At 50.0% G+C, this 26,847-nt stretch overlaps 1 protein-coding gene across 3 annotated transcripts; it reads right to left on the minus strand.

Moving 5' to 3' along the window:
* Positions 1 to 5,072: 5,072 nt before the first annotated feature.
* On the minus strand, positions 5,073 to 16,790 carry RIPPLY1 (ripply transcriptional repressor 1). Of its 3 annotated transcripts, none has more exons than XM_057313482.1 (5): positions 16,666 to 16,790; positions 7,352 to 7,404; positions 6,672 to 6,736; positions 5,901 to 6,107; positions 5,073 to 5,533 (listed from the first exon to the last, which is right to left on the minus strand). In XM_057313482.1, exons 3-5 carry the CDS (start codon positions 6,704 to 6,706, stop codon positions 5,104 to 5,106), a joined length of 672 nt encoding a protein of 223 aa, XP_057169465.1. In that variant the 5' UTR covers positions 6,707 to 6,736; positions 7,352 to 7,404; positions 16,666 to 16,790; the 3' UTR covers positions 5,073 to 5,103. The 3 variants fall into 3 exon arrangements, with proteins under 3 accessions (XP_057169465.1, XP_057169464.1, XP_057169467.1); XM_057313481.1 differs by having other exon boundaries at positions 7,352 to 7,406; positions 8,288 to 16,790; XM_057313484.1 differs by having other exon boundaries at positions 5,280 to 6,107; positions 7,352 to 7,406; positions 8,288 to 16,790.
* Positions 16,791 to 26,847: the final 10,057 nt, after the last annotated feature.

Raw genomic sequence — 26,847 nt, forward strand, 5'->3', positions numbered from 1 at the left:
TCCCAATCCCTCGCCTAGTGCTAAAGGTCCAGGCTCAGTCTAGAGCTCGGCCACTAGGGGGCAATGCATCTCCTGCTGTTACTAGACCCCAGTTAATTTGTTGGGGCCTTGTGGGAGTTGGCTGTTCTCTCCCAGGGTTGGAAGGCTTTGGGAAGAACCCAGAGCCTGGCTCCAGCTTGTTCTTGGGCTTTCCCTCAATCCCCTTTTAATTTGCACTTGGCTCTAGGTCCCAGGTGTCCCCAGTGGTGGGGTAGACATGCCTTTGCATGGCAATTTACATGCTTCTCCATGTGTGGCACAGGAGAGCAGGCGAGCTGCACGCCCTTAAGGGCCTTTCAGGACTTCTCTGGGGGAATCAGTAGAGGGTAGGAGGAGCCTAGTAGTTAGGAGCCAGGACTCTGTATCCACACCACCCGAGCTCTCCCCTCAGCTTCCCCATGTCTTGGCTGTCACTTAACTTCTCTGAGTCACTTTGTTATCCCTGCTGGAGTTTGGTGAGCCTTGTTCAGGATAAAGTGTGTGCAGTGTGGGACTCAGTGCCTGGCACACCACCTAGGCAATGGGTGGTTCCTCCCTTGGGGCCCAGACTTGTCGGCCAGAAGGAAGCGCGCCCAACCGGGGCCCATTCCACTCCGAGGCCACACAGCACTGAGGGGCAGGAACAGAAGTCTCTCATCAGCCCCTGGCCCCTGGTAGCCCTATGCCCGAAGAAGTCCAGGTTCTGTGGGAACCTGCCTCCTGGCAGGAGGGCCCCCAAACGCCCCAACCCTGGTGACACTTTCAGCATCCCTCAGTTTTTCCTGGCCTGGAATTATTCCTAAATTCTGACTCACTTTCCTCCCGCCAGAAGTGAACCTTTGTTTCTCCTTGCCCTCCCACAGATTCAATCCTTCCCCAAGCCGGTAGATTTCATCTCCTGAAAGCATGCGGTTCTGGAAGGAGACAGACCTGAATCCCGCTCCTGCTGCTTCTCATTGGGGTAACCTGAGGCACGTGCTGTAATCGCTCAAAAACTGGCTCAGCCATTTATTACTTGTGTGACCTTGAGCAGGTTTCTTAATCTTTCTGAACCTCACTTTTCTCATCTGTACTAGTGCTTACAATTCAGGATTGTTGTGAGGATTAAGTGAGACGATACATGTAAAGTGCCTGGCACTTAGAAGGCGCCGTGGATTACCAGCTGTGTGATTGGGGCAAGTTTTTTTTTTTTTTTTTAACACTCTAAGCCTCAGTTTTCCTAACTGTACCATTCTCTTAGGGCGGCTATATTAAAAGAGTTCATCCCTGTCAGGTTCTTGGCCATGCGCCCAGAATTCAATGATTATCTGCTGTTGTAACTCTTATCCTCCTAGCCACCCTGTTGCCTGTTCCCTCTGGATAGAGAAAGCTCCCTCTTCCGCCTCAGAGTTACGATCTCCAACCCACCGACCCCCAACCACGCACACATGGTTATCAAATGGGCAGTTTGTCTCCTTTCCTCCCTAGCACGCTGGTGTAAGAGGATGGCCTGAGTTCCCTATTCTGACCTGTCAGGGACCTGGTGTCACCTATTGTGTTTTGGGTTTACCCCCCCTCCCCTCCCCCAGCTAGCAAGGCTCAGCCTCCACGCAAGGGCACAAACCTAGGTACGATGACCTGGCTAACTTAGTTTTCTCATTCATAAATGGGCTAATAACTGTGCCTATTTCCTGGGCGATCATAGGTGTTACGGGAGTAGCAAGTACGTGGCAAAAAGTGTTGTGGCTACCACTTACTGAGTACTCACCCTTTGTCAGGTTTTTGTACCGGGGTTTCTGTGCTTTGCGTGGGGGTTGCAACAAGCCTTCCCATCTAGGAATAAACCAAAAACACAGGACCCAACACCAGGCTCCTGACAGATCCAAACAGAGAACTCAGGCCACCTGACCACCTTGTTTGGAAGTAGGATTGGCAACCATTTTACAACAGGGGCCTGAAGCAGAAAGGAGACAAAGTGCCCCCTAGATAAACATAGAGGTTCAGTTAGGGGGAGAGGGGAGAGATGGGGGTTGGTGATACCCACTGGGGTAGGGAAGGGGGCTTCCTCGCCTAGAGACAGAAGAATAAGCAGAGAGCAGATAGCTCATTGACACCTGAGTGGGCCTATGCGTAGAGCCAGCATGCGGCAGATATGCGATCTGAACACGGGTACGTCTGCCTCCAGAGCCCATGCTCTTAATCATCACAATATTAATGCCTGGCACAGAGTAAGTGCTCAATGAGTATTTGTGTAATGAAGGCATTTATACTGCTGCCTCTTTCTGGAAAGTGTTCTCCCTCCGTCTTTCCCTGAGCCCATCCTTCAAAGCACGGCTCGGATGCAGCCTCCCACTCAACTGATGTGCCTTCTCTCTGTTGCTCTTGGGTGGGGGAAACCGGAGGCATTAGTGCTGGGGTGAGGAAGTGTGGGGCACGAGGAGGATGGCCCAGCTGTTGTGGAGCTGGAGGAAAGACTCTTGAGTTTTGCACCGAGAGCTCTCTCCTGAGTCTGGAGTTGCTGCAAGGACCGGATACACCGATGACAAAGTAACTCACACTGGGTTCTGGTTACTCATAACAGTGAATTCCAATCACTTAGCAACCGTGTGTGGGGAGGAGCATCGGAAGCCATTTCAGGGCAGGGGACTGGGAGGAAAGGGAGACAAAATGTCTGCCACTAACCAATAGCGCATGCGCACTGAGGAGAGGGGGAGGGAAAGTGAGAGTTGCTCATTCTGAGTTAAGAATTACTGCTCCGAGGGTTTTAGGGTCTTTAAGCCCCTGGGGATTTAGGGATTTGTAATTCTATGCTATATAATACTCTAAAACCAAGGATATTGGGATTCCAAGGATTTTAAATGCCTACAGCCTATGGTACAAGGGCTTGAGCAATTTTTGAGCTATGAAATGCTGGGAGCTTAGGACCCAAAACAAGGATTTTTAAACGGAACACTGAACATGTTAAAATACTAATCCCCATTCGACTTCAAATCAATCTTGTTTTAACCCTTGGGACAGCAGTTTCCAAACCGTCTTCCCAACAATCTAGGGATCCCCTTGGGTGTCTCACAGAGGAATGGAGAGTTAGTTTACAGGAGAGAGGACAGCAGGATGGCAATTCTGCATCAGCCATTGTGCCTTCCACCAGAGCAATCCCATCTTCATTTAGTTTGTCTATTGCGCTGCTGTACTCAGTTCAAAAGAGGGGTGTTCCTGGGGTGCCTGGGTGGCTCAGTCGGTTAAGCAGCTGCCTTTGGCTCAGGTCATGATCCCGGGGTCCCTAGATCAAGCCCGGCATCAAGTTCCCTGCTCAGCGGAGAGTCTGCTTCTCCCTCTGCCCCTCACCCTGCCCCTGCTCTCTCTCTCTCTCAAATAAATAAATAAATAAATAAATAAATAAATAAATAAAATCTTTTTTTTTTTAAAGAAGGGTGTTCCTGCTATAGCCCAAAAAAGACGTTTTGAAGCCTCTGTCCTAGGGAAAAGGGACCAGAAACCTGCGGAGAGTGGCCCAGGAAGCCACATTTGACCTGTTTTTGGTTTTTGGGTTTTTTGTTTTGGTTTGGTTTTTTGTTTTTACCAAACACCGCAAAGATTCTTCAACTGCTAAACCAAGTGGTGGCGGGGAGATCAGGTGGCTCAGGATAAATCGGTCATTAGTTGAGTAAATCAGTCATTAGCCGACTCTACAGATAAGCTCATGTCTGCTATAAAACTAATAATAACCACCACTAAAACTACAATTGTGATGAGTACTACCATTTACCGAGTGCTTTCACTACGTGCCAGAGGCTATTCTAAGTACTTTACATGTATTCTCTCATGGAATCCTCACAAGAACCCTAAGAAGTCTTAGTTTCCCCATCTGACAGATGAGGAGACTGGGGCTCTGAGTGGATAAGTAACTTGCCCAAGGTCACGCAGCCCGCGCTCGCGCTCAGGAGAGTCCACTTTACTAAGTTACAAGCAGAAACAGAACGGACTACAGGAATGCACGTGGTCAAAGGTCAACTGGCGCCTCAACGAAGGGACGAGGTTAAATTTTGACCGATAGATGGCACCAGTGTGTGTTTGGTGGTCCGCTGCGGGCGTCCAAACTCAGGCACTTGCCCGGGAGGGCTCCGAATGGAAGCAGCCCCGTCTCACGTTGAAGGAGGAGAGAAACGGCCAGCATTTTGGTCCTGAATCAGATGATGTTACCCGGTCCTGTTTGTAGCTAAGCCAAGATATGGAAGACCAGCAAGTGGAGGGACAGAGGCTGTTCTTTAAGAAGACCTGAGAATCTTTTTCCTTCCACATTTCCTGGGCCTGTCCTTTGTACCAGGCAGCGTGCTGTGTGATAAAGTCACATGGGGATACCAGACACAGCCATCTCACTGCACGGGGACAGAAGCAGATGCTATGGTAGAGGAGGGGGCACCCAAGCTGGACTTGAAGGTCTGGGGGGGCTTCTCACAGGAACGGTGGCTGAGCTAGTCGTATGGGCTGAATGGGAGCTCACCAGACATACAGAAGTGGTAGGGCATTCCAGACAGAGGCTTACAGCCACAACGGTCTTAGAAAGCATATGGCACATTCAAGGACAGGCTTTGACTCGGCTGTCGAGAGGAGTCTGAAGAGACAGGCAAGAACCAGATGATCAAACAGCCTAGAACATCAAATTAAGGACTTCGTTTGTGTATATATGAATAGAGAAGCCATAGATTCTCAAGAGGATCTGTGATCAAAAGAAAAAAAGAAAGATAAGTCCAATTGTTGGTGAGGCAATGAAGAGTCATGGTAGGGCTTTCGGCAGGGGCACAATATGGTCTGATCTTCTGACCAATGAGGAGGGCACATTGCAAAAGGACCTGCTGGAGGCAAGAACATTAGCTGGGGTAATTGGGGCAGGATAGGCATGAGGACCTCAGCTGTGGTGGATACAAAGGGAATCGAAGAGATAAAGTTGACAGGAGTTAGTACAATGCCCCCCCCCGAACCCCTCCCTGCATGCATACACTCCTCTCCAAAGCTCAACTGAGGCTTCTCCCCCAGCCATATTCTCATTTTTCAAGCTGATTTCTGGGGCCCTTTTTGTTCCTTTCCTAAGCTGCCTTTGAAGTTTAATCAAGCCTGACTGATTTCACAAGTTGACAGAGAAAGCCTGGCCCTGTATCCCCATGGAGTAGACTCTGTCAACTGACCTCGGGTAGGGCGATGAATTGGCCTTGAGCTGGTCTCTGACCCTCTGCCTGTGGCTTCACAACATGGGCAGAGTTCAGTTAAGAAATCAGCACAGTTCCAGGAAAAGGGCACACCATCTCGTTTATTTTTCTCCTGCTTCATTTCATACCAACACACAGACCCCAGTGGATAGCAGGCAAAATGGAGGGAGGTCCCCAAAGCAATCCGATTTCCTAGATGACCCCTTCCTCTCCTGCAAGACTCCTCAGAGAGGTGCCGCCACTGTGCTTGGATCCGATGTTGGTGTCCCGGGAGGTGAAGCCAGAAATCAGGCTTTCTGTGGGGAGACAGGACTCTGGGGCCAGCTGGAATGCTGTGGAGACACAGACCCCCAAATAGTAACTGGTCCCCTCTGCTCTGTCTTGATCTGCTTCTGGGGGGCTTCAGAAAGCAAGTCTTCCCCTAGAGCTCCTCAGACCCTCTCACTGTCTACACCACAGCAACCCAGACAATGAGATGCCAGAGGCCTGTGCTCACAAGCCAGCTGAGTATAGCCACAGTGAGCTGGTGCCTCAAGGACCCAACTTGCAGTCCAGAGAGCTTGATCGGGCGATTCCCGGCTCAGTGACGCTCTAAAGCCTTGCCAGTCACACTGAACCCCAGTCAGACTCTGACCGGTTCAGTTTGGGCATGTCAGGAGCGTGGAAGGAAAATGAGGTGTGGCCCTGTGTGGCGCTGACCCTGGGACCCTCACACACTCTTCTGGCCTCCTTCCATCTGTCTCCTCTTTCTTCTCCTCTTCTTTGTCCTTTTCTTCTTCCTCCTCCTCCTCTTCGCTGTCTGAGTCCTCATACAGGTTGATGGTTGCCTGGACAGGGAAGTTCTGCAGTAAAATCTCCCCATCGCTGTACAGGTAGTCAAAGGAGCAGGATTTGGGCCAGAAGAGCCTGTGGACAGAGAAGAAATATGGCCCCTGACTTAGATAGGTCTCATACGTGCACAGAGGCAAGGAAGGCCAGGAAGGAAGTCAACCCCTAAATTCCTTCTCCTGACCGCAGTAATGAGGTGAAAGGGAAAAGAAGGAAGCAAGCATTGTAACAGAACCTTCTAGACGGTTACAAAATGGCCCCAGGCGGGAAGGTCACATCTGGTTGGCCTAGAGCCATGGGGAGCCCCCGCCCCAGCATCTGTCAACTCTGACATTGATCCCACCAGCACCCCCACTTCAGAAGTCTTCTGTCCCAGAATTTTCTAGCCCTGTGTCCTCCATGTCCCACTGAGGCTTCCTTTGCTGACCCTGTCCATAGGGGCTCATTCTTAGGGGTCATTGATAGATCCTCCAAGGAAGGTGGCCTTGGTCAACTCCCTTAACCACCCTGGGCTTTAGTTTCCTGGTCTAAGAAAGAGTGATCCTGGCCCTGCCTGCCTCCCCCTGCTCCCCAGAACTGTTGTGAGGTTTTGAAGAGCTGATGGATCTACGTCAGGTTCCGAGCTGGGTGCCACAGGCTTACCTGACAGGGTGATGGAACTCGGAGTCAGGCTTCATGACTTCGGCACCTGTTGGCCCACCAGTAGCCTGTCCAAAGCAAGAGCTAGCATGTGGCTCAAAGTACATGGCCACACAACTGCCTCCTCTGTACCAGGGGTCACAAATACCCGTAAGACGATCTAGAAGAAACCTTAGGCATCCCTGGGGACAGCCCATGCCTCCCCCCCAAGGGGCTCTGACCTGGTTCTGGTTGTAAAACAAGTGCACAGAGTCCTGGGGGTTGTTTGCTTTCCTGACCCTGTTCTAACACCTGTTTGGAGACTGGCCAGAAGGCAGAGTTCTACTGAGGTGCAAAGATTCGGCCATGGGGGTAGTGGGGGAGAGCACTGGAGTTGCGTGCCAGGAGACCAGAGTTCTAGCACCAGCTCTCCCACAGGCTAGCTCCCTCCCCGCTCCTGGGCACTGATCTCTCCATCTTTCCCATTGCCACAGAAACCCCAGGGCAGCCCTCCTCCCTCAGCTGTTGTGGAATCAAACTTGAGCGAGGCCGTGGGGAGGCTTTCCCACATCTGCAGGCCTGGCCCAAGGGCAGGGGTTCTCTGGAAAGGGACCTGCCTGGCCACCGTGAACGCATGCGGCTGCCTATGCACATGACTGTGGGCCACAGGGGCTCAAACTCATCGAATCTACCAGTCTCCTCACCTGCCTCGGCGGGTCACTTGTAGAGGACAGCCAGGGCCTCCAAAGACAAGCGTCTCTAGGACAAAGAGGTGAGATGAATCCGTGGAGGAAGGACATTGGAACCTCCGAAACACTTGGCTCCAGGAAGCCTGTCGTGAGGCCCCTGAGCCCAGGTCAGGGCCCCTCCCCCCCGCTTCAACAATGTTAGGATGGCTCTTGTCATGCTGTTGTGTAATGATCTGTTTACTCGCCATTGAGCTTCTTAGACACAGATTTACATTTGATCGTGTCTGAATCCCCAACGCCCAGCGCAATGCCTGGTACACAGTAGGTATTTCACTCAGTGTTTGTTGAGTGTTACGTGTTTGGAGGAATAAAGGAGGGTTGGGTGGAAAATATCCGGCCCCCGACCTCCTACTCCAAGAAGTAGAGCTGAGAGTTCTACCATCTTTCTGCACTGGGGAAAGGGCCCCCGAAGTATTCCTGGGCCCACTGCTTCCCCACTAGACTTCCAGAGGTCGGGGGAAAAAAGCAAATGGAAATCTTAAGGCGTGGTCAGGAAAAAGACAGCCCCCCAGTCAAAAGCTTCTTGGGACTTTGGTCTCGTTTGCCCCCTCTTCAGCCTAGGTCATATGGAAGCCACGCTCTGTGGCAGCCTCCCCTGTGCTCCTCTGTGGACTGAGCGGCTTGGCCCATGAGGCCCTGGCTGCTCGGCTTTCAGCTTTGGCAATGCCCCCTGTCCCTGGGTCCCCTCCTGCCACCAAGAGGGATGAGTGAGGTGAGAAGCCAGTTGAGACACTCCAGCCTGAGATGTGGAAGGGGCAGTCTCTGCGGGCTGTGAGGCCTTGCCGTACCCCTCCACAGAGAGCAGGGGCACCCCGGCCATTTCATTGTCCTTCTGCTCCCAGAACCCCACTAAGCCGGAGTTTGGGTCACCAGAGGCCCAGTTCCACTTACCTTTCTCTGCCACCTCCTTGTTGTCCAGAGGAGACAAGTGGCGATGGACTTACTAGGCCAGGGAGCGCCCGGAGGGGCTGCACAGAGGCTGGAGCTAGGGCCAGTGCTGGGACAGGGGCAGCAGCAGCGGGGACAGAAGGGTCCATCCTTAGGGGGTCGAGGCCAGGCAGGCCGTAGGGGCTCTCATTTCTCAGAACCTCCTGCATTCCTTTGGCCTTTCCTGGGAGACCCTTTTATAAGGCTTGCCTGGACTCATAAATTATTCAGGGCAGTGCAGGGCTGGGGGACCTGGGAGGAGGGATGGGGATTTAGAACAGGGAGCTCAGGGAGGGGGAACTGGGTCTCTGGGTGTGAACGCTTTCCCAGTTGAATAAACAGAGAGTCGGTGGGGGGTGAGGGGTTTTCTTTACCTCCAAGTCAGAAAGGAAAACACAGAAGGGGCAAATCACACACCATTTGTGCAAATTCCCCAGGCAGTAGCAAGGCTGGAGGGGGGAAGGAGGCAAGCTCATTAGCACCCAAAACCACAGAGAACTGTCAGGCACAGAGGGCTGGAGAGACAGGCCTTTGGCAAAACCAGTTCCCAGCAAAAAGGGACAGCTGACCTGGCTCAGGCAAGTGAGGGACTCACACGTTTTTTCATTTCAAAACCCCCAAGAGATGTGCCAAGTGGGCCCACTGGAGGGTGACTGCCATGAAGCATGCCACCCGGGTCAGGAAAATAGGAGGTTCTGGGTGGAGCAGGTCCAGCTGCCTGTGGGGCGACCCTCAAGCCTTCCTTCCACGCCCTCTGCTTTATGGGTCGGTTCCTTTGCAGAAGGGCCTGCACCTCACCTTGGGCCTCAGCGGCGAGTGGTCTGGTAAAGGAGTGCAGGCAGCGTTTCAGGGCTTGGAGGTCAGATTCCAAGTCTCAGAGCTCAGCACCCCCAGGCCAGGAGCCAGGGCGCTAAACTGCTGAAGAATCATCCCCAGCCCAGGGGCCTCCGTTCCCTCACGTGTGAGACGAGGGTGCGGGGCGTGGGTCCGGTGGCCTCAAGGGGCCCTGCCCGCCTGAACACTCTGTGACAGGGTTGCCCGGTAAAGGGGTACTGACCCTGGGAAGGGGGGCAAGCCTAACGGCTCCAGAAGTCTTTGGCCTTAGCCAGTCTTCTGGGCCTTTGCCAAAAAGCCTTCCAGTTACAACGGCTGGGGGCCTCCTTGTGCTTTAAGAAGTCCCGAAATATTCCTCCGGAGCTCAGCGTCCAGCCCCAGCATGGATTTAGCTTCTTGGGTATTCATCCCGGTCGGGTTTGTGATTGTCCAAAAGTTGAAACAACCTCAATGTCCAATAATAGGAAACCAGCTACATTCATTAGGGTCAGTCTTTGCCAGCGAATACTAATCAGGCTCTAGAAGGATAAGCATCAACACAGAAAGTGGGAAAGAACATCAGATCCTCAAATCGTCTGAACTATTCGATTCAGGGGCTCCTCTTTTCTCTCTTCCCCCACCCCTACCCCCACCCCACTTCAAATTCCAGCCCCACTGTGTGCTCTGTAGCAAAGGAAAATTGGAAACAATAGCAACAAATGCCTCACTTTAGAAAGCTGGCTCAACACTTTGAACAGTGAGACAATTTCATATTCAAATTGGCTTGGTAGAAGATTGGGGAAAGAAAACAAGCGTAGACTATCCGGGATGCCAGAGGGGAAAAAAAGGACTGCTTGGAAGAAGGAAGAAGGTTACTGTGGTCAGTTCTGGGAATAAGACTGTGGGAGATTTTCACTTCCTGCTTCGGGCTTTTCTGAACATCCTCAGAAGTTCCACACGATCCTGCTATTCTTTGGGCAAGAGCAAATAAAGACAACGGAAAATTAAAAAGAGAGAAGGAAAGGTGTATCTGGGGAGCAGAGCACCTTCTCGGGGAAATGACACTTGCTGGGGCCGGGGGGGGGGGGGGGGGAAGGCCAAGGCCCTCGGCGGAAGTTACAGGGAGACACATTTTGTCTCCATCCAAGGAAAACTTTCTAACAGCCCAGCCACCACCTAACCCCAGGGCCTGGCACGGCACCAGCCCTCGATAAACAGAGGTTTATTATATGTGTTGAAATGAGGGCAGTGGCATGCGCTGCCTTGGACCGAGGTAAGCTCTCCGGCCCTGCGTTGTATAAGCGCAGGCTGGATCCTGGGTGCCCAAGAGGGGCAAAGGAGGGCTGCTGGGGAGCCCCGAGTTTCTTTTTTTTTTTTTTAATTTATTTATTCGACAGAGATAGAGACAGCCAGCGAGAGAGGGAACACAAGCAGGGGGAGTGGGAGAGGAAGGAGCAGGCTCATAGTGGAGGAGCCTGATGTGGGGTTGGATTCCATAACGCCGGGATCACGCCCTGAGCCGAAGGCAGACGCTTAACCGCTGTGCCACCCAAGTGCCCCGAGCCCTGAGTTTCTATCAGTCTCTGAGGGTTCTTGCTCAGCTGACCTCCAGAGGATGAGAATTTGCTTGTCGGGCTTCGCTGGCTCCAGTGAGGAGTGAGGCTGAGGGGGAGGAGCCAGGTGGAAGAAAGGGCTGGAAGGACTGGGGCCTGTGAAGGAGAAAGAAGGGGGTCTAATGGCACTCCCTGGGATCTTTTTGACTCTAGGTGGCCGTGGGCTCTGCAAACAGGCAGGAGGGAAGAGGGAAAGGGAGAAGAGGAAGCCCTTACTCCTGAGCCCAAGCAGACTTAGCCATGCCGCCCATCCTGCCACCTCTGACCTTGAACCTGTGTTCATTCAGTCACAGTCCTTCACCACTGGGGCCTGTCCGGCCCCTTCACTCCTCTGAGAGGGCCACACGGTTCCCCTCATTTCGGCTCCCAGCATGCTTTTCTGGAGTCCAGGTAGCCTCTAGGCCTGTCTGCAATGGCTCTGTGGTCTCCCCACATGACGGCTCTGTCTTGCCACCTCCTGAGAATTGCCACCACCTCATGCAGTGTATGGGAGATGCAACCCCTGGCCCCTCTTGGTGGGCTCTCCCCAGCCTGAAGGATTTAAGCCTTGCAAGTGTTGCTGGACAAAAGTGAGAGCCCGGCTGTTTTCCCTTGCGGTCAGCACAGAACAGGAAGGAGTAGGATGGCCAGCAGGGTGGCAAGGAAAAGTGTGGAACAACCAAAATGAATAACTTCTTGTCTGAGTGGTTATGAGCCTACCTCTGTTTCCCCTAAGAGCCCTGTAATATCTCTGCTTTGCCAGGCCCTTCTGAGAGGGCTGGGCGCCTCCCCTGGGCTACACACCGCTGGGCATTGCCTGGCAAAGGAAGGGACTAGAAAGAAGAAAGTGCTGAGGACACTGCCTTCAGGTGCTTACAGCCTAGGGAGGGAGACAAAACCTGCACAGGGCCAGATGGACTCAAACAACTTCAGCTGGGCCCCCTGTACCCCTCAGCCACCCTCGAATATGTTCCCCTGTCAAGCCCCAATTCCAGCCTCCACATTTCCCTGGGCCACATTCCAAACTTCCTTCAGCTCCCTACCATGTTCCTGCCCCACCTCTCTCCTCCTACTTCCCTGAGAAAACAGAGGCCTTCAAGCATGAATTACCTCAGTACCCTGCCCCACCCCCCAAAAATTGGCCGGCCTCTCCAACTTCCTTCCCCTCCAGCCCTCCCTTCTCAGGGGACAAGGTGCCCCTCTCGTTAAAGGCTAATCCCTTTATCTGGGCCTTGGCCTCATCCACCCTCCTTCTCTGGGCCCTTCCTCCAGACATTATTCCCCCTTCTCTTCAGGAAAGTCCAGTTTCTTTATACTAGCTCTTTCCTTTCTGATTATAAAATGGTGGTCTCTTCTACGCCAGAAAATAAGGCCCCTCCCTCCCCAGATGTGTTCTCTTGTTCCCCTAACATGTTCTCCCTCTCTCTTTCTCTCTCTCCCCTCCCTCCCTCTTTCCCTCTCTTTTTTCTTCCCATCACCCTCAAATGTACCTCAACCTACTGCAGTTTGGCCCCACCCCAACTTCCTAGTGAACGGGCACCACCAAAGGTCACCAATAACCCCCTAATTGCCAAATTCAGTTACCTCTTTGAACTCTGGGTGGCAAAAGACACTGGCGGCCAAGCCCTCTTTTCTTAAACCCTCTTTCCGCTCTTGGCCTCCACTATTACTCTCTTGTTTTCCTCCTGCTTCTGCAACCACTCCTCTTGGTCTCTGCTGCTGGCGTTTCTTCCTCTGCCCATTCGCCAGACCTGTGGTTCTCAGTTACAGTCCCCGAATTAGGCTGATACACAGTGATGTTTTCAGTGGGTCACAGCAAATTGGGAAAAACACCCAAAGGAGAGCTTTTCAATAATCTAAACTTAGTCACTCATAAAAAGGACGGTCCTTTATTCTGAGATTACGCCCTTCCTATTTAGGGGGTCGGGGAAGCAAAATTGTCTTTCTTTTGTGAACTGATCACAATGGCGGATATTTGTTTTTTTCTTTAATGCTCCAACTTGGTTGGTTTCTCTATGTCAGTCCCCTTAATGGTTGTTGAATGAGTCAAAACTTGAGAATGGTATTTCCTCTCCCGCAAACCTCTTCTGTACCTACCTCAGGAACCAGCATCGCACGGGCCGAGTCACTAAGCAAAAACCTCAACCATTTCTCCCATCTGTCTCCTCTGGGCTCCCCCACTCACCCCTTTGTTTCTTCAACTATGGCCTCATCCACCTTTTCTCACTTGGACACCTGGAACAGCTTCCAAGGCAGTTTCCCCTTGTCCTTGACTTGGCCCTTCCGTTCCATCTTCCCCCACAGCCGCCCCAGCGATCTTTCTAGAACACACACCTGTGCACAGTCCTCCCGCACTGGAAAACTTACAGTCATTCCCAGTTGCCTAGAAGAAATGTCCAGACCCCTACGAAATGGGGTGACAGCTGAAGCCTTTTGCTGCCTGAGCCCGGGCTGCTCCAGGCTTCTGCCTCCGGGGGGCGTCCACACACCCTCCACAGCAGCTCCCCTTGACTTGACCTCCTCTCTGTAAACAGGCCTTGGCCTTTCACCCCTAATCCTTTCAGGATTTAGGGCCTCTGGAGGCCTTAACCCCACCCTGTGTCAGGCTTATGGTGGACAACGCTGTGGGTCACAACCAACAGCAGGGCTGAAAATCAACGGAGTGGGTAGTGGCCAGCATGTGACCACATGAACGAACGGCAAATAGAAGCATGGATCACAGATGGTAAGGATGTAGCTTGTTCCGTGAAACTTTTGCTTTCATCTTATCGAGATGGAGATCGAAGCATACACAAATAAACGTACTACGTACACGTGCCGCACAATACATTTGTCGCTGTGGGTCACGGTCACAAGATTTGCACTCCGGGGCCTACACGATGTTCTGTGATTCACTTAGCGCTGCTCATGTCACAGTCCTTGCTCTCCAAATGGGTCTAGTCTCACTGGGGAGCATAACAGAGGTCAGGAGAAGGGGTAATGCTGGGGAGACCTCTTGGAGGGGAGGTTGATTCCCAGCTGGGTTGGGCTTAAGTCGGCAGAGAGAAGGGGACGTGTCATCCTGGCAGGCAGAGCTGGCACAGAAGCAGAGTAAGAGGAGAGAACATTTGTTAAACATTTATGTACCAGGCACTGTCCTAAGCATTTTGCACCGATTAATTTGTCTCACAAACAACCCTATGAGGAAGATACTATTACAAGCCTCATTTTATAGATGAGATTAAAATACTTGCCCAAGGTCACAGAGCTAAACGGGACAAGCCTGGGATTTGAACTCAGGTAGTCTCTGTGCTTTTAACCACAGCACTGCACCGCCGCGGGGGGCCGGTGAGGAAAGGGGGGCTGTCTGGGGAACAGTGAGAGCCCAGGCCCTCAGGAAGAGGACCGACAATGGCAGATGGAAAGGCTCAAAACACGTTCTGCACACACCTTGGCAAAGAAGATCTTACTCTTCTTACCCTCCAGCCTCTGCCTCTTGAGCCAGGGCCCCTGGGGTTGGGGGGCAGGAAGCCCTAAAAGGCCAGTATGGGGGCCCGGCGGAGGCAAGAAGCAAGTCAGGGTCTGCTCTGAGAGAGGAAAAAGGGGGAAGCTCCTCTCCCTCACCCCAGTATGTTCCCAAAGCAAAAATAGCAAATGGTGCCTGGGACCTCTGCCCTTAAGTCCAAATGTCCCAAATGTGCCAAGGCCTGGACCCAGCCCCTTGGGTTCCTGGGACAGGGGGTCCCCTCTGGAGAGCAGTTTGTTGCTGGGTCAGCCCTCCTCCCGCACCCTCTGCCTCTTGGCCCGCCACTGGAACCAGGCCGTGGCCCATGTGGCGCAGGGCTCTTTTGGCAGAGCCCCCTCGCAGCTCCCCATTTGCTCCTCATTTGGACTGCAGGGGCCTAGAAAAACAGAGCTCTGAGGAAGCAGGAGGGGCGGGAGGGAAGGTTCCCCAGGGAAGGTCACTCTCAGCCAGGCTCCTTCCCTCCGCCTTCAGTCCATCCAGCCCCATCCCTGGCTCTCTGGCCAGCCTCGCAGGCCCCTCTTCTCTGAGACAGCCTCTTTCCCAGCCTGGCCCCAGAAGCCTCTGGAAGACACGAAATTCTCGGGAGTGCCTTCTTTTCTCTTTCCCCTTTGGTCTTGGAGTCCTGCTGATTGTGCCTAAGTAAGGCCGGATACTGCTAACTAGTGGCAAGTGTCTTCCCCGAGAGGTGGGTCCCGCCAAGCTAATGAGAATAGTCACCAGCACCCCAAAAATAGGTGAGCATTTATTGAGTGCTTATGATGTGTCAGGTGCTGTGCTAAGCACTTTCTTTCTTTATTACTTTGTTTACTCCTTATGGAGATCCTATGAGGTAGGTACTGTTATTGCTCCCATTTAAAGATGAGCAGGAAACTGAGGCACCGAGAGATGAAGTGACTCCCCAAATAGCTAGCGAGTGACAGATCTGAGACGGGGATGCAGGCCTGCCTGGTTTCAGCACTCCAGGGGACTGTAGAATGCAGCTGCGTGGAGCGTGTGATTCCTTCAGTGGTCGCCCCACGGCGGCCCTACTGCATGAGGCAGATGGCAGAAGGGGCCAATGGAAGTGGGTGACTGGCGTCACGACCAGAGCAAGTGTCCCCTGTCCCGTCCCGTCACGGGTGCTCTGGGGGGGGGCGGGTCCGTCAATGGCTCCCCCTCCCAACTACAAAAACCGAGGCGCAGCTCTTCACTTGGGCCTCACCAGCCACTGCTGTAGGCGGCGTGGGCTGCACTCTAGCTCAGGTCCCCGTCATCCAGTGTCTGGATCTGCTCGGATCTTCACGGGGAAAAGCTTGGGCTCGAGACTCAGATACATTCGGGTGCATCCCAGCTCCAGCACCTGGCTGCGCTGCCCGTCATAAATGACTTAACCTCCCATTTCCCAGTGTCCCCATAGGTGAAATGACATAAGGGTCCCTACCTCGCAGGGTTGTAGTGAAGGTTTCACGAGAGAGTATAGAGGTTGTTCTGTCAGACATGTCCTTTGCCGTCAACCTATGTTGCCTGTTATCATTATTATAATTATTTCTTTCTCCCCCCGCCCCCACATCACCGTGGTTAGGCAGAGCTTGGGCTTGGGAAACAGGCGTGAGCTGGAGTCCCTGCTCGCTAGTTTGCCGTCCAGGGGGCCTTGGGTCAATTAACCTATTTCTCTGAGCCTCAGTTTCCTGGGGGGTGGAAAGAGTCGTGCCCATATCACAGGGCTGGAGTTGAGGATGAAGTGAGATGCTATAGGTAAGTTGGTGTTGGTTCTTTTTGTCCCACATACTTTCAGCTGTTTCCTGCACACATGGCCAGATTTGGCTTCTTACAACTCAGCGTCCTCCCTGCTCACACACCTGTACCAGCAACCCCATGACTGGTGGCATGTGGCAGGCAGTCACAATTTTCCCTGTATTTTCGGCCTCACCTCCAACTCCACCCAGCATTCCCTCTCACTTCCGGGGGGCCTTGCTGCTACACGGTCATGGTCATCCGCACCTCCCTGCCTAGGTTGAGAATGCCTCCCCTCTTCCCCATGACTCAACTTCTCTCTCTCCCTTCCAGGTCCTCTTGAACCCACACTGATGCCAGAAAACCTCTAAGACATGCCAATATCCACCTCCTTTTCATCTGAGCTCCCTTCTCAGATGTGATGGGAGCCTCCCTAGGAGATGATCAGAAAAGGGGCTTTGTCATCTCTCCTCCCTCCTGTTAGCACCTGGCAGAGGACTGGATCCACAGTGGGTGCTCATTCCATGTGAATGGAATGTCATTTGATGGCGGAGAAGTCGGTCTGAGACTAATTGAGTCTAGCGGAGCCTTGGGGCTCTAGTGTTGGGTAGCAAACAGCCATGACAGGTGTACGGGCCACGGTGAGATTCTCTGTTAGCATTTTGGCCTTGCAAGACAAAGCATCCAAAATCCCGGGATGGGGGAGTTTTAGAGGGTACCTTTTGACTTGGCTGGGACAGCTCAGGAGCAAGGCAGGTCAGGAGAAGAAGGCACACAGCAGAGGTCCTTGGGGGAAGAAATCTAGAAATTCTTTCCTCCTTTTTATTCCCAGCTGCTTCCTCTATGGACAGGATGTTTCTAAGCCTGATTAAAGTTTAATCTCCAGGGGCGTCTGGATGGCTCAGTTGTTGGGTGTCTGCCTTCGGCTCAGGTCATGATCTCAAGGTTCTGGGATGGAGCCCGGTGTTGGGCTACCTGCTCAAGCGGGAAGTCTGCTTCTCCCTCTCCCTCTATGCCTTCCCACTCCCGCTCATGCTCGCTTTCTCTCTCAAATAAATAAATAAAATCTTTTTTAAAAGTTTCATCTCTACCTTCCCTCTTACCCTCCCTTCCAACTTCAGCCTAGACCAGCAGCCCTAAAAGTGTGACCCAAAGACCACTGGCAACCACTAAGATTCATTCAGGGGATTCAGACAAAACTACTTGCATGATAATACTAAGATGTGATTTGCCATTTCACTGTTGACATTTGCCCTGATGGAGCAAAAGCAATGGTGGGTAAAAATGCTGGCACCTTAGCACGGATCAAAGCAGTGGCGTCAAACTAATATTCATGTTATTTTTTTCATCATCAATGTATTCCCAGTAGAAGAGATGTCAGTTTCACTTAAGAATGTCTTGATGAAACAGTAAAGAATATTAATTTTTATTAAATTTCAATCCTTTGAGCACATGTCTTTTCAAATAGTCTGTGTGACAAAACGGACGGGTGTATAAACCACTTCGACTGCGTACTCAAGTACGATGAGCGTTGTGAGGAAAAGCACTTGCGTGATTGAATTGCAAGTTAAACTGGTCAGTTTTTCATAGAATGCCCTTTTTAAAAAGATTTATTTATCTATTTGAGAGAGAGAGAGACAGAGAGACACAAGCAGGGGGAGCAGCAGGCAGAGAGAGAGGGAGAAGCAGACTCCCCGCCGAGCCAGAGGCCCGACGTGGGGCTCAATCCCAGGATCTGGAGATCATGACTTGCACTGAAGGCAGACACCTAACCATCAGAGCCACCCAGGTGCCCCCTCCTTTTTTTTTGTTTAACTTGAAAGAATGATTGACAGACAAACTATGGTTATTCAGACTCGGGCCAGTGTTCTGTTGAAAATGAATGAAGTGATTCTGTCATCTTGGAAAACAACTGATCGTATTCATTGTCCATGATAACATTCAAGCTTTCAAGTAAAAACCAGAATTTTGGAAAACTTGATCTGCCACCATGAGCTTGCGAGTTTCTCAATACCCTAAAGACATTTCTGATAAGATATTAATGAAAGCAGTTTTTTATATTGTATAATCACACAATGAGTCAACAATTGGAAGATCTGTATAACTGGGTAGGCCAGTATTTTCCAAATGACTAATGCATAACATTACCAAATCATGCATAGATAATAGATCCATTCAAAGTGCAAGATAGATCAGTGGATTTTAATGTAACAGAGTACAAAAGGTTCATTGATATGGTTTCAGAGTCAACATGACAAATAAGCATCAGGAAACTACCACTTGTGAAGTTGAGGTGTGGTATCAAAGAAGACTATCCACAAGGTATTAATTTTCTACTGCTGCCGTAACAAATTACAACAAACATAACAACTTAATACGGCACCTGCCTCTTATTCCACAGTTTTGTAGGTCAGAAGTCCAGGTGGGTTCGCCTGAGGTCTCCGCTTGGGGTCTCACAAGACTGAAGTCAAGTTGTCCTGATGGCTGAGCCAGGCCCTTATCTGGAGGGTCTGAGGAAAAGGTCTGCTTCCAGGCTCACTCAGAATGTTAGAAAAATCTAGTTCCTTCAGGTTGTAAGTCTGAGGTCCCCATGCCTTGCTGGCACTCTCCTTGGAAAGGACTCACATGATTACATCAGACCCACCTGGATAATTCTCTTTGCCAGATAACTAACATGATCATGAAGTAATAACATTGTAAACACCTACTTTCAAAGGCGAGAGAATTTAAACACAGGTGAGTGTCATTTGGGAGTCATTCTTAGAATTCTGCTTAAAAAGCTATTTAAACAATACCCATCTCTACGACATATCTTCATGAGGCTGGATTTTCTTCATCTATTTTGACCAAAACAACACATTGCTATAGACTGAATGCAAAAGCTGATATGAGAATCCAGCTGCCTTTTTATTGAGTCAGATACGCAACAGATTTTGCAAAAGTGTAATACAATGCTACTTTTCTTGCTAATTTTTTTGGTTTGGAAAATAGTTATTTTTGTAAATATACATTACCTATTTTAACATGCAATGGGTTTATTGTTTTAAATGTAAAAATAAATAGTTTTGGGGCACCTGGCTGGCTCAGTTCATAGATCATGCGACTCTTGATCTCGAGGTTGTGACTTCGAGCCCCACATTGGGTGTAGAGACTACTTAAAAATAGAATCTTTAACAAAAACAAACAAACAACAAAGCAAAAAAAGATCTATAAGTGCAGAGAACAAACATAGTTTCCAGAGGGGAGGGGGTGGGGGGTATGGACAAAATGCGGGAAGGGGAGTGGGAGATAGAGGCTTCCAGCTATGGAATGAATAAGTCACAAGATTAAAAGGTACAGCATAGAGAATATAGTCAATGATAGTGTAATAGTGTTGTGTGGTGACAGATGGGAGCTCCCCTTGTGGTGGGCACATCCTAATGTATAAAGAAGTTGAATCCCTACATTGTACACCTGAAACTAATGTAACATTGTGGGTCAACTATATTACAGTAAATACACAAATGGCTTTAAAATTTATTGGTTTTAATTTCTAACATGTTAAATAGCAATAGATGTAACCCATAAAAAGGAAAGCCCTATTGGAGTTTTCAAAAATTTTTTAAACTAATACCTTTTATCTATTTATTTTTAAATATACATGCGTGACATTTTAAAATTCTGTGTGACAGAATGTGAAAGGACACACAAAATTCATGCTTTTGGGTGTGCAGTTCCATGAATTTTGACAAATGCGTAAAGTTATACAATCATTCTGTAATGTTTTCAATACCCAAAGAATTCCCTGTACCACAGCATTGTGGTCAACTGCTTCTTCCACCACTAGCCTCTGGCAAGCACTAATCTGGTCTTGTCATTTCAAGAATGTCGTATAAATGGAATCATACCAGAAACAGCCTTTTGAATCCAGCTCCTTTCACTCAGCACATTTGAACTTCATCCGTGTAGCTGCCTGTACCCATAGTACATTCCTTTCCAGTGCCGAGTAGTAGTCCACTGCACAGAAGTGCCACAGTTTCTCCATTTACCAGTTGAAGGGCATTGGGTTGTTCCCTAAATAATTTTTCAGGGCGTAAAATCATCCTAAGACCACAAATTTTGAGAGACGATGGTAAGAAATGGTAACAGAGGTATCATTTTTACATGGGAAACCGGTAGATCAATGAAAGAGCCATATACAGGAAGAAGAATTGAAAGGATCTGCTGATCGGATGAGATGGGGTATAGAGGGTCAGAGAAAAAAGAGCAAAATCAGGTCTAACTCTGAGGTTCCTGACTTGAACAACTGGCTTTCTCAAATGGAGAAGACTGAGGTTTTAGTTCAAAGGGAATCAAGGATACAATTTTGGAGATGTTGAATTTGCGATGCTTTTCAGTTATGCAAATGGAGATGTCAGTGTATAGGGGTCTGGATTTCAGAGGAAGTCATCTGAGTACATGAGAGATAAATGGGACCTCTGAGAGTGGGAATGCAGAGCGAGAAGGGAGGAAGAACTAGGTTAGGCTCCTGAGGAACGCGGCTTTCTCGGAATCTAGCGGAGGAGGAGACAATGAAGAAGTAGCCTGAGATATAGGAGGAACATCAAGGGAGAGTTGTATCACAGAGCTCAAGAGAAGCAAGGGCAAAGTGATCTGGGGCATTGAGTTCCACCTAGAGGTCAAGGAAGTTGAAGTCTGAAAAGTGCCCATCAGAGGCCCCTGGGTGGCTCAGTTGGTTAAGCATCTGCCTTCAGCTGAGGTCAAGATCTCAGGGTCCTGGGATCGAGCCCTGCATCAGGCTCTCTGCTCAGTGGGGAGTCTGTTTCTCCCTCTTCCTTTGTGCATGCTCTCTCTCAAGTAAATAAATTTTTTTAAAAAAAATTTAAAAATTAAAAAAAATGAAAAGTGCCCATTGGATTTGGTGACATGGTGGGGTAGGGGGTCATTTGTGACCTTGATGAGAATTTCTTGGCTTGGTGGAATGATAAGGATGGAATATCTCAAATCCTCTCTCTGCCTGAGGTCCTAACTCCTTCTCCCATAGTCTTCTCACCCCTGCCCCTTTTGCCCCTGGAGTCTTATTTCTCCTTCTAGACTCGTCTCTTCGTAACACCATCTCCTCCTCTCCCTCCAGACTTTGCTTTATACAGACCTCTCTTAGATTTTGTTCCTCAAAGATCCATCTCCTACCTCTTCTTCCGCTCCCTTTCCTAACCCATCTCTTCCCAGACCCTCATTTTCCTCCCTTTATTATGTCCCAGCTCATTCCTCTCCTTAAGCAGATGCTGCTTCGCCCACACTGCTGTTTTCGCTCTTTTTTCAGGCCCCTCTCCACCCCCTCACCCGTCTAGGTTCTCTGGCTCTCAGCAGGGGTCTTAGCTGGTGACTAAGGAGCCTCAAAGACTCAACACCGAGGAGTCATATTCTCTGGCAGGATTCCACCAGGATCTGACAGTGCTGACCTGTAGGAAACACGGTGTTAAAACCGAGTCCTTGAATGATTGCCAGTCTACTAACCACATCCTGCCAACACAGTGCCCTCATCCGCCCTGGCACCTGCCACAGAGATTCTGCCTTTTCCTCCCCTCAATTGCGCAGAGTCACTACGAGCTGATAAGGTGCCCCTCTACTACAAATTCTATCTTGCCTTCAACCGACGTTTTTCACTTGCCAGAATGCTTTCATATTCATTAGTCCGGCCTTGGGAAGTCATCCGGGCAAAGTCTGGAGAAAGAAGATGTGAAGATTTAGCCCGGGTCACACAGCTGCTTAAAGGATTAGCCTGCTACCCCTTCCACCCCTTCAGTTTTGTTTCCTTTCATACCCCCCAAACTCCCCAGGCCTGAGCTCAAGCATGGCTGCCCTTTTCGCCTGTTGCAGCATGTCAAGGGGTACCCCCTAGAGAGGACCCTGCTCAGGTGCACTGCCAGGGGGTGGTACCCCAGTCGCACTTAGCTATACAGTTCTGGGCCACCTTGGGAAAGAGAATGATGTCTGGTTTGCTTCACTGAATTCACAGTGGGCAACAAATCTGACTGTTTGCTTTGATATGACTTCAAAAAATGGAGTACGGAGTTAACGATTAAGAGTCAAGGGCCAGAGGTGGCTGGATTTGGTGCCCAGGCCTGGCTCTGCTCTGCAGTAGCTCAGTGAGACAATGTATATGAAAACCCTCAGCAGAGTTCTGGACACTCAGCAAGTGTTCACTGAACAGCGGTCACTAGCCTTACCATTTTTCCGTGGGAATCCTCAGGAGGCAGTCAGTGTCATGTACTGGAAAATTTACTGAACCAGACACCTAGGGACCCAGATTCCAGGTCTAATTATTACTGCTCAACTTGCGATACATTCATTTCATCTCATCGGGCCTAGACTTTCTCATCTGCACATAGTAATGGCTGCCCTACTTTTGCAATACATTGTATTAGCCTTTAAAGCTATAATTTCTTATTATGCGCAAAGAAATTAGGTTACAGCGAAAACATGGAAATAACAAAAATGCTTACTAGTGAATGGCTAAATTATACTTCCATATGACAGAAGACAATGCAGCCATAATGAATGATGCAGAGCTGTTGTTTGATGGACATGGAAATAAGGCCACGTCATATCATCGCATTACTTAGAAATGATAGACGGTTATAGAACTGTAGGGTATAATGTGATTCAATTGTGGAAAAATATTTCTGTTCATGTCTTCTACAGTACATCAAAATGCTAACATGATTAGCAGTATATCCCTTGCCAATGGTATTATGAAGACCTCTATTTTCCTCTTTATATTTTTATTTTCTGAGTTCTTTGCAGTAACGTCTAGAATGTTTCTAATCAGAAAAACAACAGCAAACAAATGGAAAAGCTTTCTCTTGCCCCAGTCAGAGAGGCAACCCAATCACGGCTCTTGGCTCCGCAGAACTTTCGAGATCCCTAAATGGCATGGGTGGGGTACGGTACTGCTGTGTATGGGACAAAGGGGAGGCCCAAGATAATCACGACTGCTTCAGTCCCACCTTGTAGGGAACTGCTCTTTTGAACCCACCAGAGTCTGAACCCAGAGTCCGCATGTTCGCCTTTGCACTTTGGGGATCAACCGCAGGGGTGGGGTAGGGCTGGAAGCTTGCAGGAGAACAGAGCTGGGTGGAAGAGTCCACGGGGCTGCCCGCAAGCACAGGGCTGCTTGGGCACTGGCTCACCAGGGCTGTGTTTATGAGGCTTACTCCCTGCTGGGCCTCAGGGCCCATAGCCAGGGACACCTAATGGGCCTAACGGAGCCCCCTCCTCTCCCCAGCGCCAAAGCCGGAATGTTCCGAATTCCTCTTTGGGCCAAACAACACTCCCCCCAAGGCCTCTCCTGGGCTCACAGAGGTCACCACACAAAAGCCCAGCTGGAGTTTTTGACAGGAAAAACACAAAACTCACCAAACTTTTTTTTTTAAGTACCTCAATCTTCCACAGACTCCAGGGGTTTAATTCTGATCTGTAATAAGTCTCTGACCCAAGGCTGAGATTTGCAGATGGATTTTGCAAAGCTGTGGCTAACAATTAGAAATCCTTTATCACCTCAGCCTGGGGCCCCTTGCACCTTGCTCCCCTCCCTTGGGATCCTTCCCTCCCTCTCCAGGGCCATACATCTCCTCCAAGGCTCTGCAAAAGAACTGCCTCGTAAGTGTCTCAATTCTGATTTATTTGCTGCCTCTTAAATTCGCCTGTGGGCTCTTGTTTCCTAGCTGCTATCAGTTTGGCCCAAGGTGTCGCCAGGCTCGGCCATCTTGGGTTTCTGAGGGAAGGGCACGGGAGGGAAAGTTCAGGTGGCACCTGGATTGGTCGTATTTGTTTCCTCAAGGCTACCACAAAGTTTCCAGTGTTTGAAACTTCGGGGCCAGAGGAAGCACTCTCCAAATCAGATAATAATTTCTGAATGGAGCTTTTGAGGGCAGAAGGACTGAGCTACCAGGACGGGAGGAAAGGAGCTACAGGTTACCCCTGTGGCCAACTGAAGGGGACTGAGGAGGACGGGGATGGGCGCCCCTCTTCAGCCAGCCTCAGTGCCTGCCTTGGCCTGAAGCCTCAGGGGGTCAGCCGAAGGTGGATTTCGGAGCGAAGTCCTAGTCTCCCCCTCAACCTCTTAAATAACCCTTCCCCCATCGGTCTGTAAGTCTGTCAGAAATTCCTTCTTTGAAGGAACTCCTGCCATTTGCGACAAAACGGGTGGGCCTAGAGGGCACTGTGCTAAGCGAGATAAGTCAGGCAGAGAAACCAAATACTGCGTGAGCTCTCGCCTCTGCGTGGAATCCGAAAAAACAAAACAAAACAAAACTGAACCCGAGCTCCTAGATACAGAGCATGGACTGGTGGTTGTCAGAGGTGGGGGTGGTGGGTGGGTGAAATGGGTGAAGGGAGTCAAAATGTACCAACTTCCAGCTGGAAGATAAAGAAATCCTGAGGATGTAATGCACAGCGTGGAGACGGAAGCTAACAATGCTGTATTGTGTATTTGAAGGTGGCTGAGAGAGTCGATCCTTAAAGCTCTCAAGAGAAAAAGAAATGTGTAGCTATGTGTGGTGAGGGATGTTAACTAAACTTAGGTCGTGGTCATCTTGCCATGTAGGCATATGTTAAATCATTATGTTGGACACCTGAAGTTAATACAGTGTTACATGCCAATTACATCTCAATACAAAAAGAAATTTCTTCTTTGGACTGAGGCGTTATTCTCTTCAAGTGTCCTCTTGGAATGTGGAGCTGGAAACAAAACATTAACCGCGTTTATAGCTAGAGAGATTGTACACAATGTCTGTTTTCTAAATTCGGCCTTTCTGTGTTTTCTAGCATGGTAAAGTGTGAGCGCTTTCCTTTGATGGTCAGGACAAAAAATGAACTTCTTTTTAAAGCAATTAGAAAATCCCTCAATCTGGTTGTAGTTCCCTGAGCTGTCATCCATCAACTGATGCAGAAGAAAAGGTGAACTGCTCTGAGGACACACCTTCCAGAAAGTAGGGTCTTAGGGGAATGGCTTTGCCACTTACTAGAGTCCTCAGCAGCTGGCGGTGAGGTTCAGAGAGGAGAGCAAGTGTCTCAGATTCCTGCGAGGGCTGTCAGCTCAGGGGATGGAGAAATGAGGCTGACTGGCAGAAGAGGGCTGTGGTGGCCTCCATCACCCCCCAGGACACCATATCAGCTCCTTCCTTGAGCCTGAGAACCCCACCTGTCTTATCCTGCTCAGTCTTACGAGGCCCCAAAGAAGGGGCGCCAGGCACAAGACTCTTGAGGCGAGAACTGGGGAAAGGCAGGGCAAGTACCCAGGCAAGAAGGGGTTAATTCAGGAGCGGCTGTCAGTCCTGACCCTCCTAATCCTCTCCTGCAGTTCCAATCCCTCGCCTAAGGAAGATTAGGTAAGGATCCTAAATGAAGCCTTCTTGCCCAGCCCTTGGGCCATGGAGTGTGTTGGCCTCCTGCCCAGAAGACAAATTTCAGCTGTCAAGGCCTAGAGTTTTCCGTTCCTCCCAAGCAGCCAGGGCTGGACTTCTAGGATCTCTGAAAGAGAGGAGTTTCTTTTAAAGCTGCCCCCTTCTAATAACAACTGTTCAGTCTTCTATATTTGTCAACATGGCTTCCTGTCTCCACTACCCTAATTGAGACTCCAAGCCCTGAAGATGAGCAGACTAGCGTCTGGAGAGTTAGGGGATTTTCTCAGCAGGTTTCAGGCCGGACTGAGACCAGAAGTCAGTCTTTTGATTCTCAGGTGAGGACTCTTTCTCTACAGCAGCTACTGCTCATCACACAAACAAAAGCAGAATCCAGCCTGGCGCATTATCCAACCACCTGCTATTCTGGCCCCCCCTTACCTTCCTGAGCCTGGCTGAAAGCTGACCTCTTTCGGGCCATTTCTCCCAATTGAATAAGCTCCAAAAACCGGTTGTCCCTCCCACCCAGCCATGCCAAGACAGACTCTAGACACTCCCAGCCTCAGTGATGGCACTGTTAAAATTCTGCCTTCCCCAAACTACTTTTCCTACTTATGCCTACTGAGTCAGGACTGACTCTGGGGAGAGGCTCTTCCCTTGGGGACACTGCTGACTCTCATGGGAAACTCAAGCTAGGCTCTTCTGCCATCTTCCCAACAAGGCTGAAGCAGGAGCTGCTCTTCTGGGAGGCAGCAGGTCCGCTCCCTAAAAACCTCAAGGTACCTCACCAACACTCACTGGAGACCCATACAGAGATCAGAAATGCAAAGGGAAAGTATGTAACCCAGCCTGGGTTGGAAGAGGGTGTCCAAGGAAGGTTTCAAGGGGAGGATGAGTCCTGAAGGATGACCAGCAATTAGCCAAACAAATGTTGGATGGTAGAATAGCATACTCAAGGGTTTAGAAGACAGAGAGAAAGGCAAATTCAGAGAAGTACACCTGTTCAGATATGGCTGGATTGTGTGTGTGTGTGTGTGTGTGTGTGTGTGTGTGTGTGTGAGAGAGAGAGAGAGAGAGAGAGAGAGAGAGATAGCATAAAGCATGAGGTTGGAGGTTATTGGTGGGAAATGAGGCTGAAAAGAAAATCAGGAGCCAGACAATGGAGAGCTTTCCTGGTTTCCTGTGCTAGAGAGTTTGAACTTCCTCTAGAAAGCAATTAAGAGGCCCTGAAGTTTTTAAAGCATGGTGAGGGGGCAGGGTGGAGCTTAGGATTAGATTTCCATTTTAGAAAGATCATTGGCTACTGGATGGATAATTGATTGCAGAAGTGGAATATGAAAGACTAATTGGAGGTGCCTATGAGGTTTCCAATTTTGAACTGAAGTTTAAGTAGTGGAGATGCTGAGAAGTGGATGCATTCCGAACGTATTTTGAAGATAAATCTGATAGGACCTGATCATTGATCACATGTCAAGAAGAGGGGAGGAAATCAAGGATTCCTGGCTCGAGGTGCTGGAT

The sequence above is a fragment of the Ursus arctos genome, chromosome X, assembly GCF_023065955.2.
Source record: "Ursus arctos isolate Adak ecotype North America chromosome X, UrsArc2.0, whole genome shotgun sequence".
Taxonomy (NCBI): Eukaryota; Metazoa; Chordata; class Mammalia; order Carnivora; family Ursidae; genus Ursus; species Ursus arctos.

Excerpts from the sequence above, each read along its gene's own strand:
- RIPPLY1 (XM_057313481.1), bottom strand. The coding sequence starts at position 8,493 with ATGCAGGAGGTTCTGAGAAATGAGAGCCCCTACGGCCTGCCTGGCCTC. Across the intron at positions 7,407-8,287 it reads CAAGGAGGTGGCAGAGAAAG|AGACGCTTGTCTTTGGAGGC; the intron begins GTAAGTGGAACT and ends TCTTTGTCCTAG. Across the intron at positions 5,534-5,900 it reads GAGTGTGTGAGGGTCCCAGG|CATTCCAGCTGGCCCCAGAG; the intron begins GTCAGCGCCACA and ends GTGTCTCCACAG.